This window comes from Macaca fascicularis, chromosome 4 (genome assembly GCF_037993035.2).
Source record: "Macaca fascicularis isolate 582-1 chromosome 4, T2T-MFA8v1.1".
Lineage (NCBI taxonomy): Eukaryota > Metazoa > Chordata > Mammalia > Primates > Cercopithecidae > Macaca > Macaca fascicularis.
This window is the reverse complement of record NC_088378.1, coordinates 84,782,972-84,799,277: the sequence shown is the minus strand read 5'-3', so window position 1 is coordinate 84,799,277 and position 16,306 is coordinate 84,782,972. Positions and strand designations below refer to the sequence as shown.

General features: G+C 37.2%; 1 protein-coding gene across 8 annotated transcripts in view; it reads right to left on the bottom strand.

Annotated features, from left to right (window-relative positions):
• Positions 1 to 15,881, bottom strand: part of MAP3K7 (mitogen-activated protein kinase kinase kinase 7) — a 72,534-nt gene extending 56,653 nt beyond the window's left edge. For all 8 annotated transcript variants that reach the window (XR_012434433.1, XR_012434432.1, XM_074039019.1 and 5 more), the window contains exons 1-2: positions 15,554 to 15,881; positions 840 to 950 (exon numbers count right to left, since the gene is read on the bottom strand). Coding sequence is in view for 4 of the 8 variants with exons in the window: in XM_005552334.4 (XP_005552391.1) it covers positions 840 to 950; positions 15,554 to 15,673 (231 nt within the window). In the remaining 4 variants the exon portion in view is untranslated. The remainder of the gene's footprint in view (positions 1 to 839; positions 951 to 15,553) is intronic.
• Between the last annotated feature and the right edge of the window lie 425 nt (positions 15,882 to 16,306).

The following is a 16,306-nucleotide window of genomic DNA, read 5'->3' as shown; positions in this document are numbered from 1 at the left end:
CTCCTAGAACATACTACTAGAAATCATCTTTTTTAATGCTGACAACAAATCACTTATCAGCATTTCTCAACTCATTCAGCCACTTATAAATCACTTTCTCATATCACAATTAAGTCTTCATTTTTCCATGTTATACATTAAAAAATATGAAGCATATTTTGAAATTATGATTAAATGAAAAAACAGATATAAATTCAGAAGGCTTATAAGGTAGAGGCCACTTATCCATTGGCCAATGAGGTTTAATAGTGATAAAAACATTGATTTAACTAAATAATGTGATCCAAAATACAAAATAACAAAGTTAGTAAAGGATAAATTTGATAATATGCTAATCTCATGATTATTGGATTTTCCTTCGTCATTCAATCTAGTCTATTTCTAAGAGAATAGTTGCAAATTTTCATGCTAAATGAGAAAAATCAAATTTGAAATAATTTTTCTTTAAAATAATCTAATTTGAGTTTCTAAAAACATTCCATTTAAAATAAGTGTATAAAATTTCTTAATGTTAGATAATGGGAAAGCATACCATTTCTTTTCTATTTTAAAATTAAAATACTATGCCTTGAAATAGATCTGAATTCCATGGATGAAACTGTTTTAATTCAGGGGTGAATTCACTTATGTAGTTAAGTCTCTTTTCCCCTAATTTTTAATCAGAATTAAGAGTATGAATGAGAAAATGTTCCTACAGCACTAACCTTTGATTAAACCAAATTGCTGATGTTCATGTATACAAAGAAATGACATCTAAGAAACCAATCTTTTTCATAATATTAAATTCACAGAGTATCTTAAGTGCAGAACTACACAAAAGAAATGACATCTCAACTTACCTCTACAATAAAGGCTTTCCTCTCAGATTCACTTTCTATTTGTTTAATAGCAACATCTTTTGCTCTCCACTTAGCTTTGCAAACAACTCCAAAGGCTCCTCTTCCAACAACCTGAGTTAAACAAACAAAAAAACAAACAAAAAATACCACAAGAATCGGAATCAAATAGATCCAGCCCAATATAAAAAACTGAAGCCAATCTTTAAGACTTTAAATTAAAAAAAAAAAAAAGTGGAAATCAACAGTACCTGGATTTGCCACTGAACGAGTATGAATTTTTGTTAAAGTGAGAAGATAATTAAATGCACGCTTGTCTCTATCTTTGAAAGTTTGTTTCTGTACACCCATTCATTCTCAAGAAAAACCAAAAAAGACACACGGAGGAACAAAGTAAAGTGATTTGTTAAACGGAGAAAAAAAAAAAAACTAAAACAGGCAAGATGAATGAGAACACAGAAGATGATTTGGAAAAACAAAAAGCAGGAACATATAATAAATATTTTCAGCTATCATATTTAAGAAATTAAAAATAGCCTTTGAATAATTCAGTAGGGATAGGGAGTGGAGGAGAAAGGATACAAATATAGATGTTAAAAAGACTGGCCATAAAGGACAGACAAAATATAGTATTATTTATTCCATGGAATTTTATTCCACAAGAAAAACTACTGATATATGTCATATACAATATGAACTCCAAAAACATGCTAAGCAAAAGAAGTCAGACACCAGAGACCACATGTTGTATGGTTCCATTTATACAAAATGTTCAGAAAAGGCAAATCTATAGATAGATACCTGGGTCCGAGGGTGAAAATAAGAATTAACAGTAAATGAGTAGCTGGTATCCTGACAAAGTGATGAAATTATTTAAAAAAAAAACAAACAAACCTAATTTATGGTGGTGGCTGACAACCTGGTAAATTTGCAAAACCCACCAAATTGTACACTTCACATGGGTGAATTTTATGATGTGTAAAATATATCCCATTACAGTTATTTTTCAAAAGTCATAAAAATAAAGATCAGCCATGTGTCATACTATTGTTGAAGCCAACTGATGGGTACTGCATGGGTTCATTGCTCTCTCATGGTGTCCTATTTTTACAAATGTTTGACATTTTCCTTAATATAAAAAAATGAAGAAAACAAAAATAGCTTTTGATACTTCTTAGAGTAAATTCATTAGATTTTATCATTGTGAAAGGACCTTAGTTCAGTACCATCTACTCCAATCTCTCAGTTTCCAATGAACCTAAGCACTTTGTATCAAGGCCTTTTTCTTTAGTGAAAAATCTCCATCTCTAACCATATTTATATGTACTTTCTATATAGCAGGCACTTAAATAATGCTTTACATATCTCATTTACACGGGCCTAGAGGAAGGTACTAATGCTATCCTCATTTTACAGTTGAAGTCCCTACCTTTAAAGAAGTAAACTAACTTGCCCAAGGCTATATAGCTAGCAAGTGTTAAAGTGCAGTCTGATGCTGGGTAGTGTAACACCGGAATGTTACCAATCCTAATTTGTAACATATATAAAGCCTCATGTCGGGAAGCAGAAGTTAGTATCTTCCCTTGGAGGAACTTTCACTTTAGACTTACATGAACAAATTCCTGGCACAAAACTCTTCTATAACAAAGCTGACTATAGCTAGTTGATCAAATGAGTTATTATCTAACTGAGGGCACTTTGGAGATTAAAGAGGGGGCATTAATAATAATAATATTAGGATACTAGTTGTAAACTGGGATGTGTATGGCCACTCTAGCCATAGCTTAAATTCCACTTCATGAATCACATAAGGCAGAATGAACATTTACCATATTGTTCAATGTCTAAATCCACTCAAATGGTTAACATTTATTGAATATTTACTATGTACCAGGTACTATTCTATGTGCTTTTCATGCATTAATATATTTAATCCTCTTCCATTTAAAAGGAAGGCAAATGGAGTCACATGGTGGTAACTTGCCCAAGATTGGATGGTCAGAAAATATTCAGAGAAGGCAGGATTTGAAGCCTAGAGCACGTAATAATGAACATACTCTATATTCAGCTTCTGTTCATCAGTGGCTTAAAGGAAATGGAGCTGCCTATAGGCAAAATTGCAAAGTAGGCCAACATCTCTGGTAGCTAATCTTTGTTTTGATGACTTTCCATTTTACTCGTCCTAGCCCTGGGCACTCAGTGTTCTGTGGTTTAGGTTCTTGTTCTCCTTCACAACTCTCATCAAACATTTGTACTTGCCATTCAGTTACTTTATTGTGAATAGAGGGTACTGGCTACCTGGTACCATTAGAATAAATGAAAGAGCACACCCAGGCTCTGAAATCCAATAGACTTGAGTTTGAATGCAGGGCTCTGTCCACCAATTAGCTCTTAATGGTGGACAAGTTTGAGTTTCTGTTTTCTCAACAGTAAAACAGAAGTGCTGACGTTTTCCCTGGTGAATGTCTACAGGATTTGTAAATTAAAACCAGGTATTTCCTCAAATACTACGAAGAACAGTAAGTGCTTGGAATTGGGTATGAATCAGTGTAAAGAGCTACAGTACTCATTTCTTTTCTTTCTTTTTTTTTTCTTTTGGGTAGAGATGGGATCCCACTATGTTGCCCAGGCTGGTCCCGAATCCCTGGAGTCAAGTAATCCCCCTGCCTCAGCCTCTCAAAATGTTGGGATTACAGGAGTGAGCCATTGCGCCTGACCTGTAGTACTCATTTCTTTCGCAATAAACTAAGATGAATAGCAAGCAGGTCCTAAAAAATTTCAACTTTGTGGCAACATTAGTCTAAGAACACAGGCATGGAGACCAGACTATATCTATTGATATTACTATTAAATACAAAATGATTATCAAGTAATTTATTCTTCAACCATGTATTTATAAATACATCACAGCAACTAGTACTTACTAGGAATCCCCTTCTTTCATTTTCTCTATTTTGAAGAATGTCCATGCAGGGATTCCAAACATTATCTATATTTGTGAATCACACGTTTGTCATAAAAATTCATTTGACTATTTGTAATTCACAAGTGCCACCTAGTGATGAGAGTAGAGCTGATTCTAGGCTTTCGACTTAAAGCCATGGGAACAAAATGTGGCCAAATGAGGACACGATAAACTTTCTCCTTTTTGCTCAAGAAAGCAATTTTCTAGAACACCCTGAAATACAAAACAGGCCCATCCCTGTAAGATGAACCCAGGGGATCAAGAAGCCTCCATTCTTATTAGAGCCATAAGATATTTCACATGTACAGTGAAATGACAGGGTCTAAAATTATAACAAAGAAAGGTGAAGATGTCCAAGGTTGTACTGACCTGAAATATATGATAGAAATAATAACTGCTGTGAATTCAAAGGAGTGAGATTATAAGCACAGTTAATACTTAAAGAATTAAGTTTCTGTGTATCAAAAATGACTTCCCATTTTAAAAAATAGCATAAAGGTAGATACTCTGGGGATAAGAAGAAAAAATATATATAAAGAATGGACCCCTGCCTTCAAGGAATGAAAGTGCGGTAGAGAAGAAATTAAAGACTAAATAATAGTACTTAAAAACTTTTAAACACTTACCAGCTGAAGAGAGCCAAAGGCAAGGGTCCATGATGAAGGCTAATAAACTCCTCCCTCCCCCTTTTCAGGATAAGGTTAGCGTAGGGATTCAAGAGAAAAAAGACTCATACCCCTCTCTTCTCACTTAGATCCCCAAGAGCAGGCATCCTCACAGAATATGCTCTGCAAACACCAGAAGCTTCAAAGGAGTAAGGATTGTGGCAAGGAAGACAGACCGAGGGAGGCCCTACCTCGGGTTCCCTCAGCCCCAGTAGAACACGTAAGGGATATAGAAAAACTCTTGTGAAGCAAAAAGCAAAGTAACTGAGAATTAAGGAGTCTTCTGACTGCAGGAAGGTGGCTGTGGTAGGGCAGAGTGTTGAGACCTACATGAGAGGTCTGTGGGATGGTAGCTAGCTCAAATACTTAATGACGAACACAGCTGGGTTTCAGAGGATTAATGAAAGCCAAGGGGAAGGCCTAGTCAGCAAGCAGGGAGAAATGGGTTAGGTCTTCTGCTTTCTGATGCAAGTGAGGCTTGATGTTCAAAGAATGATGAACTTCATTTGTTTACTCCTTAAACCAATATTTCTTTAGTGCCTACTACATCCAGCTACTGTTTGGGACAACAGAAATACAGAAAGAAATAAGACAAAGGCTCTGATCTGATCTACACGAATGCATTTTCTAGTGTATGTGGAGGGAGGGGAGAAGGAGAAAAGACAATCGATATACAAACAAAAGATGAGTAAGAAAAAAATCAGACTCTAAAAAAATGCCACATAGAACGACGACAACAACAAAAAATAGGATGCTATGGCCAAGAGACTAGTGGCAGCTCCAGGCCGGGCAGTTTGAAAAGGCCATATAAAGAGGTTACTAATCTGACATTCGGATGACACAATGCACCAATCCCAGCACTTTGGGAGGCTGAGGCGGGCAGATCACGAGGTCAGGAGATCGAGACCATCCTGGCTAACACGGTGAAACTCTGCCTCTACTAAAAATATAAAAAATTAGTGGGGCATGGTGGTGGGCGCCTGTAATCTCAGCTACTCGGGAGACTGAGGCAGGAGAATGGCGTGAACCTGGGAGGCGGAGGTTGCAGTGAGCCGAGATCATGCCACCGCACTCCAGCCTAGGTGACAGAGCTAGACTCCGTCTCACCAAAAGAAACCAAAACCAAAACCAAAACCAGAAACAAAAAAAACCCAACAACGAATATAAAGCTTTGCCCTAAGGGAAAAGAAAAACCTCACTACCTTATTCACTTCAATATGTGAGCCCCATCTAAGGGCTATGTGCTATTCTAGGCACTGAAGATACAAGAGTGAACAAACAAAATCAAAATCCTTGTTCTCATTGTCTATATTCTTGTGGAAAGAGACAAATAAAAAGGGAGTTGTGTGCTAAGAAGAAAAGGAGTGTAATTGTGTGTGTATACACACATGTATGCACTCCGCCTTACTCCAATTTTAGACAAGGTAGTCAGTCATGGCCTCACTGAGAAAGCTGACATTTTAGTAATGATCTAGAAAAATACTTGGAGTGTTTGGTGTGGCTGGTGTATAGTGGAGGGAGGGAAGAGTGATTGTAAGGTAAGGCTGGAGGGACAGGCAGAGGTTGGATCCTGAATGGCTCTACCAACCATGAAAAGGAGTTTGAATTTCAGTCTAAGTGCAACGTGAAGGAACTGAAAAGATTCAAGGAAGTAAGGATGTTATATGACTTTAAACAAAATCATTATAGCTCTTATTTAAAGAAAGGATTGTAGGGAAGCTAGTATATATAAATAGAGACACATTAGGAAGCCATTATAGCAGTCCAAACAAGCAACAATAGCTGCGAGGGCAAGGTCAATGGTAGTGCAGAAACCGGGCAGACCTGGGACATGTTTTAGAGGTGGAATTAATAGGGTTTGCTGATGCTCTGCATCGGGGCAGGACAGGTGTAGAAGAAAAGAGATGAATCAAGGAAAACACCTAGACTGGACAACAGTTTACTGAGGGATAAGAATGATGCAGATTTTTTTTTTTTTTTAAAATAACTCAGAGTTTGGTTTTAGTCATATGAAGTTTAAGATGCCTACTGGATATCCAAGAGGAGATATCAAGTAAGAAGGCAGAAACGTGAGTGACAGGATCTATGGAGAAGTCAAAGAGATACAAACTTGGGAGTCATTAGCATGTAGTCAGTTTTTCTAGGCAATCAGTTGGAAGAGGTAACCAAAAATAAATATGGAGATATTGGAGTCCAGGAACTGAGCTCTGAAGCAGTTCAACATTTAGATCACAAGAGAGGAGAAGGAATGGGCAAGGAATAGGAAGGAACAGTCCATATGGTAGCAGGCAAACTAGGACAGCGTCAGAGAAGCCAAAATAAAAACACATTTCAGGAGGAAAGCAGATATAAGGACAGTGAAAGCATATGCCAATGGCTCTAAAAGTGTGGTCTCTGGTTCAGAAGCATCAACATCACCTGGAAATTTATTAGAAATATAAATTCTCAGGGTGCAACCCAGAATTACTGAGTCTGATGGTAGGGTCAAGCAATCCATGTTTTACCAAGCCCTCCAGGTAGTTTCAATGTTTGAAAACCACTGCATTAGGCTAATCCATTAACAATACATAATAAGGCAAATATTTCAGTGGAAGCCGTCATACAGACCAGAGAGCCCTCCCTTGCTGTTGATACTATTTGTGGAAGCTTTCCACAGCACCCATAAGTCATCTTGGGTAGGAGCAAGGGAAAAAGAAAATCCTTATGAGGGAAGACTGAATTCTGAAATAACCGAATTAATCTTGAAATTTCTGAATACAAAGATACTTAAAAGAGATAAGTATTACATTGTAAATATCTTTGTTGTGGCAAGATTAAATGCTTTTCTCTACTGAGTTGAAAAGAGGAATGACATAATTAAATAGTAGTTACAGAAAAATAGTTAAATTTCTGAACTTTTAAAAACAAGTAAGAAATAGAGACAGAAGGAGAGGAGTTTTTGTTGTTGTTGTTGTTTTTTTTTTTTTTGAGACAGGGTCTCCCTCTGTCACCCACGCTAGAGTGTAGTGGCGCGATCTTAGCTCACTGCAGCCTCTGCCTCTCTGGTTGAAGTGACTCTCCTGCCTCAGCCACTCGAAAGTAGCTGGGATTACAGATTTGTGCCACCACACTCGGCTAATTTTTGTATTTTTAGTGGAGACGGGGTTTTGCCATGTTGTTCAGGCTGGTCTTGAACTCCTGAGCTGAAGCGATCTGCCTGCGTTGGCCTTCCAAAGTACTGAGATTACAGGTGTGAACCACTGCACCTGGCCATAGACAGGAGTTTTGTGCTTTAAACAAAAAAGACTATAAGCATATATCCACAAGAGTAGAAGATAGAATAATTAGATGATATATACAACAAATAAAGTTGTTTCCTGGTATATTTTGCATTCTGATATTAGCTCTCTAAGGGAGAAATCTGAATGGGAATTAGAGGTGGCAGAAGGTGCTATGTAGCAAGGCAGGGCATTCCAATATACTTCTCATTCCTTTCAAGAAATAACATTCTAAAGAAATGCAATTTTATTATCTGTATAACAATAATGCAACCTTATATTTAATAATGTATTATAACTTGTAAAGCTCTTACAAACATGATGGAGTCTGTCACCATAAACCCATGAATATATAGGATTTTTTATTCCAACCTTAGAGAGAAGAAAACCAAGGCTCCAAGAACTGAAGTTACCTATTCAAGGATCATGGAATTAGTAAATCAGAGTCAGCTTTCAGGTATGTTTCATGGTGCCAACAAAACAGAGGCCTGCCAGATACACACAGGATTTGGTCCAGTGCCTGGTACAGAGAAAAATCTACTCAAAGGTAGCAAGTATGATAACAACAATCAACTCTTCAAAAGATTATATTTGAATCAGATTTTTAGCTGTTTAGAAGGGGGTTTTAAAAAGCCCTAATCTCCTTTAAGAAAAAAGAATGAAGTTGGGTTAATACAAGGCTTGTGTATAAAGGGCTTACGGTAGTCTCCAAAGACGGCTGTCAACAATCCCTTCTCTGCCTGTCTCTGCTTAAGAAAGAGTTTTATTTTAGCCTCCTTCACTGATTCTTCCTTCCTCTGTCCAAAGCTTAGATGCTGCTACTTTCCAGGGTTCTGTCCTTGTCCCTTTTCTTTCTGAATCTGTTCTCTAATCTCATGGCTTCATACTCTCAAATCTCACCCATCCAGGTTTTGCCCAAGCTCAAGATGTATTTAAAACTGGTTTGAGACTCAGGGGGCCCTACAGGCTTATTAAGTTCAATATGTCAAATGCTGACTCCATTATCGGTCCCTCACTTGTGTATATTGTAGTTTACTTGACATTAGTTAAGTAGATTTACAGATATTATCTCATTTTAATTAAGTCAATTCTCACATTTTAGAAAGGTTTTATTTCCAAAGTACTTATTGCAACTTGAGCCATGATCAAATGATAGTATGAAACCTTTCATCGCCCATTGTTTAAAAATATTTTATACATACACACTGAAAACTGAGTATACAAAATAGAAAGTGTTTTGTTTTACCAGTAGGAGACAAACAAAGAATTGTGGACACCACTGCTCCAACAGGAAACGCTCGTTAAGAAAGTTCATTACTGTCTGCATTCCACCTCTCTCAGGCTATGTAAAACAGTACTCCACTGACTGGGGAAAACCTTACATGTGTATAGATTAAAAAATATATATATAACATATACTTCTAAGAAAATGTTTCAAATGCAAATATCTTGGTAACAAATTTCCCTGTTGTATTAATCAAGAACATAAAATGGTGGAGAAGATCAGATGTAGAATAATAATATGTCTGGACTACCAAGGCCAAGCCTAAAAACACATAAGGAGATTATGTACGTTATTAGATAAGGAATAAGCCAATGTTACAAACTACAGAAAGCAAATTTGATGTTTTTCTTGACATATGGTAGATCAATAGAAAAAACTGGGATATATGGCCACTCTTGAGACATACTGGCAATGGAGGTAAACGATGAAAAAACTTAATATTCAAGTTGTAAACCACTGAAAGAAGGCCACTTTTTATTTACTACTAAATTTCTAGTCCAAGTTCACAAATCAAACATGCTTTCTGAATTGTATTCTTTTCTAAATAATATAGTTTATTTGACACACTATAATTAACAATTCGGTTTTTCTGTTTTTTTAAATTTTTTATAGAGACAGGGTCTCACTATGTTGCCCAGACTCGTCTCAAACTCCTGGTCTCATACAATCTCCCACCTTGGCCTCCCAAAGTATTGGGATTACAGGTGTGAGCCACCGTACCTAGCCCAACATTATTTTAAATGACTGTTTTTTTCCCCAAAGATGAATTTTCATCAAAAGTGTAAAAAGGAGAACATATCAAGTTACAAGTATCTCCCCTACCATACGCATCCAACTAAAATGTTGATCTACAAATAAATATTCCAGATATTCTTCATGACCCTTCATTTGTGAAAAACAAGAGGAATGCAAAAAGGACTTTGGTTATAAAAGGGAGGTCAATTTGGAAATATTTCCTTCTAAATTTATGAATGTTTTCTAAATCACAATGTTTTTGATTAATTACTTTATGATAAGCATTGCTCCCCCTATGGTTGAATCCTCTTTGTTTTGGGTCTAAAACTTTAGTCTCATACAATTAAGTAGATTTAAATTTAATTTTTTAATAAAAATATAGAAGAATATGAGATGGTATATAGAATATTTCCATGCAATTACTATTGAAGGCACAAAAACAAAAGTCACGTTTTGTGTGTATGTGTTATTTTTAAAGAAATTCCTTTAAAAATTAGTTTCTTGATGATGCAAGATGACCCCATTCCTTCAGACAAGTCATGTTAAAGAAAACAAGCAAACACACACCTAACCTAAACTAAATGGAAAAGGATGTATGCCTTTGTGCTCTTAATTTATTATTAAATAATTCTTTTAATTGTTCCGAATTCATGTTATTTTTAGTTCAGTAACCATAGCTTCAGTTTCATCTGGCTCTGTTCTATGAACTATCTGAATGGACCCCTGGTGATACTGGCATTGTTCTGGCTAGAAATGCAGAACATGACAGAACAAGCATAGATCATACATTTATTAGTTAGGACTTAGAGCCTCCAACTATGTTAGAACTTCAATATCTATTAATAAACTGTGGTAGAGTGGAACTGCCATCTGCTGACAAGATGGATTTGATAACATAAAAGTAAAGCTTTGATTATTCAAGCTTTCTTCTGAATTTTTCATGCAGTCTTTTAATACCTGCCACAATACATCTCACCCGTTTACTAGGCTTTTATTTCAAATAATATGCTCATGCTATCTTTTAAGCTACACATGTACAATACAAAAATTATCTCTGTAGCTACCTCTTTAGTAATTCCAGATTTCTACTGAAATCAGTGGTCACTTTCACATCAAAGAATGTATTTATTTTAGGTATCTATAATTAAATAGTGACTAACAAATCTACGTACTCAGTTTGTTTAGACCACTATAAATTAGGTTTTTCTCTAATACCAATTCCCCATATATTTATAACTTAAACCTACAAAATACATGCAACTGTATAAGTTCTATCTATATTTCCTCTTGGTAGTATATTTTAGCTTTTAAAACAAAACCTTTGTGTGTCTCCTTAACAAGGCTGAAGAATACATACAAATGCTGCAGTAATTTTATGTGTCCAATACAGTAGCTTTGTTCCTACACTATAGTTGAGGTCAGCATTATGGGTCTTCCTTTTCAAAAGCAACTATTGTAAATAGGGTCTTTTTAGCACTCTGTAGTAAAGACCTACCATTCGTGGCTTACTCATAGCATCTGGCCCTTTACAGCATCTTTTATCCCTGCTAAACAAAAGTATCTGCTAACTATAATAGAGTTGACATTAAAACAAGACTCAGATCTCATTTCTAATGTAAGTGTTGCCTTAGCCAAATCACGTAACTTAGCTCGTTTTATCACATGTAATATAAGAGAACAAGATAGGCATTTAATTCTTATGATTATGCTGTGATACTTTCATGTACTAATTGAACAAATATTTATAGAGATTCTAGATTCTGGGCATTGGGGTTACAAAAGTGAATAAAGCACCTTACATTTTGCTGAAGGAGAGACACAATTTCAGTTACTGGTAAGTACCATGAAAGATAATAGAAATGACAAAGATCTAGGTTGCTCAGGGAATGCTTCTCTAAGGAAGTATTAATAACATTTGAGGTGGGACTTGATTGGTGAGGAGTCAGTCATTTTAAGTTCTGGGGGAACAGCACTTCAGGCAGAGGAACAACTGCAAAGAAAATTCATCTTAGTGACTTTCCCAACCCATGATGGTCACCTTATTCAAAACCTAGTTTTAAACTTGTCCCTACTCAATGGAACCTTCTGTTATTAACTCTATTTTCAAATTATGGCTTAAGTGTTTAATTTACACTATATTCACAGTTTTAAATCTGTGGTCTATGGTTAACTGTTTTGTGTTTACTCCAGTCTCATATCATACTAAGTCAGACATTTTAAGGAGGTAATCCTAGGATTCTTCTGTCATCTATTTTTTTTTTTTTGACACAGAGTCTCGCTCTGTTGTGCAGGCTAGGGTGCAGTGGTGTGATCTCAGCTCACTGCAACCTCTGCCTACTGGGTTCAAATGATTCTCATGCCTCAGCCACTCAAGTAGCTGGGATTACAAGCTTGTGCCACCATACCTAGCTAATTTTTGTATTTTTAGCAGTGACAGGGTTTCTCTGTGTTGGCCATGGTGGTCTTGAACTCCTGGCCTCAAGTGATCTGCCCGCATTGGCCCTCCAAAGTACTGGGATTATAGGTGGGAGCCATCGCACCAAGCCCTATTCATCTTTTATAGTACCTCAGAGTATTATGCACAGATGAGAATGCTCATTAAATGCTCAGGACCAAGTACACTAAAAAGGAAATCAGTTTTTTGTTTCCCCTTTCCCATGTTAGGTTTGTTTATAGAGTACTTCAGAAAGTACTGAGTGACACTGTAAATCCAGTGGAAAGGGCAACTGACTCACAAGTGAGAAATCTCATATTCAATTCCCAGCTTTACCATTTACTTAGGCATGCAGCTTCTGGCAAGTCAAACTCTATGACTGCTTGTCAAGATCTGTAAAATGGTATATCATTTGCCAGGTCAACCCAGGATTAGTTGGTCACCAACTAAATTCTACAGGAGACCATGATCACTGTACGTAAAGAACTTCTAAGGTTACTGTAGAAAACAGTTAAATACTGGAAAAAATGAATGTGTTTTCATTTTAGAACTGGAAAAGACCTTAAATGATCTTGTTTAATCCCTCAGTTTACATAAGTAACCACAGGCCCAGAAAAACGTGGTGACTTCCTCAAAGTTACAAAAATATATTATGGCAGAATCAGTACAGCATCTACATTTTCTAATTTTCAGTCCAGAACACTTTCCACTATACCACCCTGTGTAACACTTCTTGCAACCCATCCCCTCTTTTATTCCAATATTCTTTACAGCCAGATCTAGATGGTAAACACTAAATGACTTTTAAAAAGTACCTAGGCAGATTTCTGAGGCTGAGACTTTACCTAATTTGATTGAACTGAACTGAATCTAAGATGTGACAAACTAATACTATTGAGTTACAATATTAGAAATGCAAGATCAGCTGATGTCTTAGAAATATGTATCTACTAAATGATTGCATATTTGGCCTGTGGTTGAATTATTTTTTTTTACAGTTTCTAATTATATTGATATAATGCAATTCAATTATATTGAGAAATACATAATATGATTTTCTTAATTTAGAAGGTAATATTCTCATACAATATAAAATATTGAAAGCAACATAAAGTAGTTTTTGTTTCTGGTCATCTTCCTCTGTTATCTTACAACTGAACTGGAAGTGTAATCTAAGTTGACAAATAGCTAATAAGTGTCCTTGGTTCACTCTGGATTGTGTAACACTGGTTTAATGTATGCAAATGAAGAACATGATGGAAATTATGTAATGCTTTCAATATCAGAAAGATCCAAATACAATCTTTAATGCAAAAATGAACTGAGTATTAAAAATGAAGGGGAATAAAACAAACAAAAAACCCAAATGACTGCCTAATATTAAAAACAAATTTTCGTCTAAAAACAAAATCCTACTCCCCAGAAATGTCCTAAACACACGCACACCCACATACACACAAAGATTGAAACATTATCTAAATTGAGAGAAGGGTCTTGGAAACACAGAAACCTAACCAGAAGTGAAATAGCTTTAGGGGAAGAACATCAAAATGATAACTACCTCCTTAGTAATTTGTTTTTCCATGAATCAAGAATGTAAAAAGCTTTAGAAAGTAGCATACAAAAACTAAGGTTGTAAGAACCAAATGAAGTAAGTTTGTGAAAGCATTTGGTAGACCATAAAGCACAAGTTATTATTATATAACAATTTGTAGTCTACAAGCATAGCAATTCACCACAGAGGAGACGTAAACGCTTATTTAAAAACTGCAATTCTTGTATACTGACTCATGGAATTTTTATTCTTAAAAAAGAATATTAGCCATGAAAGTTGGATCAACTATCCACTTCTGGAAAAGGAATTTATCATAGCCTCAATGTAAAAAAAAAAAACTTAAAAACATTCCCCCCTCTTTTCAAAATACAGGTCTTCTTTTAGCCATGTGACCTTAAAGCAGGTCACATTTCCTCTCTGGAACTAGGTTTCCTAATATGTGTCAGGCCCTGTGGTAGGTGTTTTGCATATAATGTCTACTAAGATCTGTTATGCAGATAAGATGAAACAGAATTTATTAGCCCTTTCTAAAACTAAAATTCAAAGGGGTTAGGAAACTTGCCCCAAATCACACAGCTAATAATGGCATATCTGATACATTGAACTTTCCTCTAATTCCAAAGACCTTGCTTTTCCCACCATATTATCTTGTAAAATGAGGATGTTCTCAATGATCTCTAAAGTTACTTTATGTGATAAAAAGTATATAATTCAGTAATCCATTACTCTTCCAAAACATGCACAGGAAAAAAAAATTTATTTGTTGAACGTTATCTCACTACTTCGAACTTGCTGACACTTAAAAATAATTTTAGAATTTTAAAGTAGACATAACTTGTTGACAATCTATAATATTTCACTAGGTTTTTCACGGGATATATAACGCAAGTGCTTAATAAATTAAAAAAACGGCAAATAAATGGTAAGATATAGTATTTTCAGCCAAAGTTTTTAACAAGTTCTAAAGTCTCTTTAAAAAATATATATGCAGCTTTTACTTTTCTAAATTTTATAGTCATTAGAACCCAATTTACCTCTCTGTTAATCTGAAAAGCAACACTTTAAAGTCACTTTGAAATAGCTTGTTCTAAAATGAATTACTGCAGAATAAAGAAAGGATATGGGTTTTCTGATAGCGATTTCCAGTCTAATGTTATATTCTGATTGTCACCGATCATTCGTTATCTCTTCAGAATATGCTACTTGAAACATCTTTTGATCGTAGACCAGTCTGTGTTACTTATGGTGAAATTCACCTACGTTAGCCCAACTGAAAGCCGAGCGTTTAAACATTACGAGTATTGCTGTGCGGTATCGGAGAAACTGAGAACCATTCGATGCTAAGGGAAACACTTTATTAGACTTGATGATCTACTAATTTAACAAGCATTTATTGAGCATCCCCTACATGCCAGATACTGAAGTAGAAGTCGAACATAATACAATTATTGGCCATTAAGAACTTCACGTCCAGCGGACTGAAACTCCAGAACGGCTACGATCTTCGCTGAAACTACTACTTACAGATACGAGAACTGGAGGACCACACTGTCTCACCAGTTCATTCTCCTGTTTATCACCGGAATATCAAATCCAAAAGCAAGAGTACTCAAGACAGGAAAAAAGGCAGCTACTCCCAAGCAGTTGAGCTCAGAGAGTAACCCCCACTCCCACGTCAGTGAAGGCTGTTGGGTCTCCCGGGTGGACCCCACAGGGTCCCGCGAATTAGAGGGGCCGGGGAGGCACCTTCAGAGCCGGGACCAGACAGAGGCAGGGGCGGGCCGGGCCGGTACCGGCGTCTCCATGCAGGGCCTCGCTCACCTCTTCCACCTCGATTTCCTTGTAGTCGATCTCTTCAAAGTTGAGGACTTGAGAAGGGGCTTCGATCATCTCACCGGCCGAAGACGAGGAGGAGGAGGAGGCGGCAGAGGCTGTAGACATGATCCCTCGCGGCGCCCGGTGGGGCCGGGAGCGGTGCCGCCCGGACAATCCGGGTGAGATCCACGCCCACCCGCCTCCGGACCGACCCTCAGGCTGGAGCCGCGCAGTCCTGCTACCCGGCGATCCGTGGCGGGGATAGCGGCAGCGGCCACAGCCGGGTCCGGATCTGGCTCCGCTGCGTTTTCCGCCGCTGGGCCCCGCCCACTACACTTCCGGTTCCGGGCTGAAATCGGAAACAGGAGGTGGGCCGTAAACTCCGGGGGAGGGAAGGGGAGAATTTTGTGACTTGGAAAGAAAAGGAGGGACAGGTTGGGGGTGGGGTGGAGTAAACTAAGAAGCAAGCTTGGACCTCTAGAACAAATTTCGCGAGACCTTTATTACAGGGCCTCAGCAACCGGATGATACCGCGAGAGAGGACGCCTGACGTAATTAAAGTGCGCGAACGGAAGTGGCGCGGAACATGACGGAAAATCAGCACGGTTGGTCCCTTAAGGACCAGCGGGAAAGATAAAAGCTGGCGTTTAGTCTCTGCTGTGTGAAGTATGTCTTGGCCTCTCTTTCTCTCCTTTGAGCTGCCAGCAGACGGGCGAGGTGGTGTTGAACTGTGTTTTTTGTGACGAAGCTTGCTTTTAA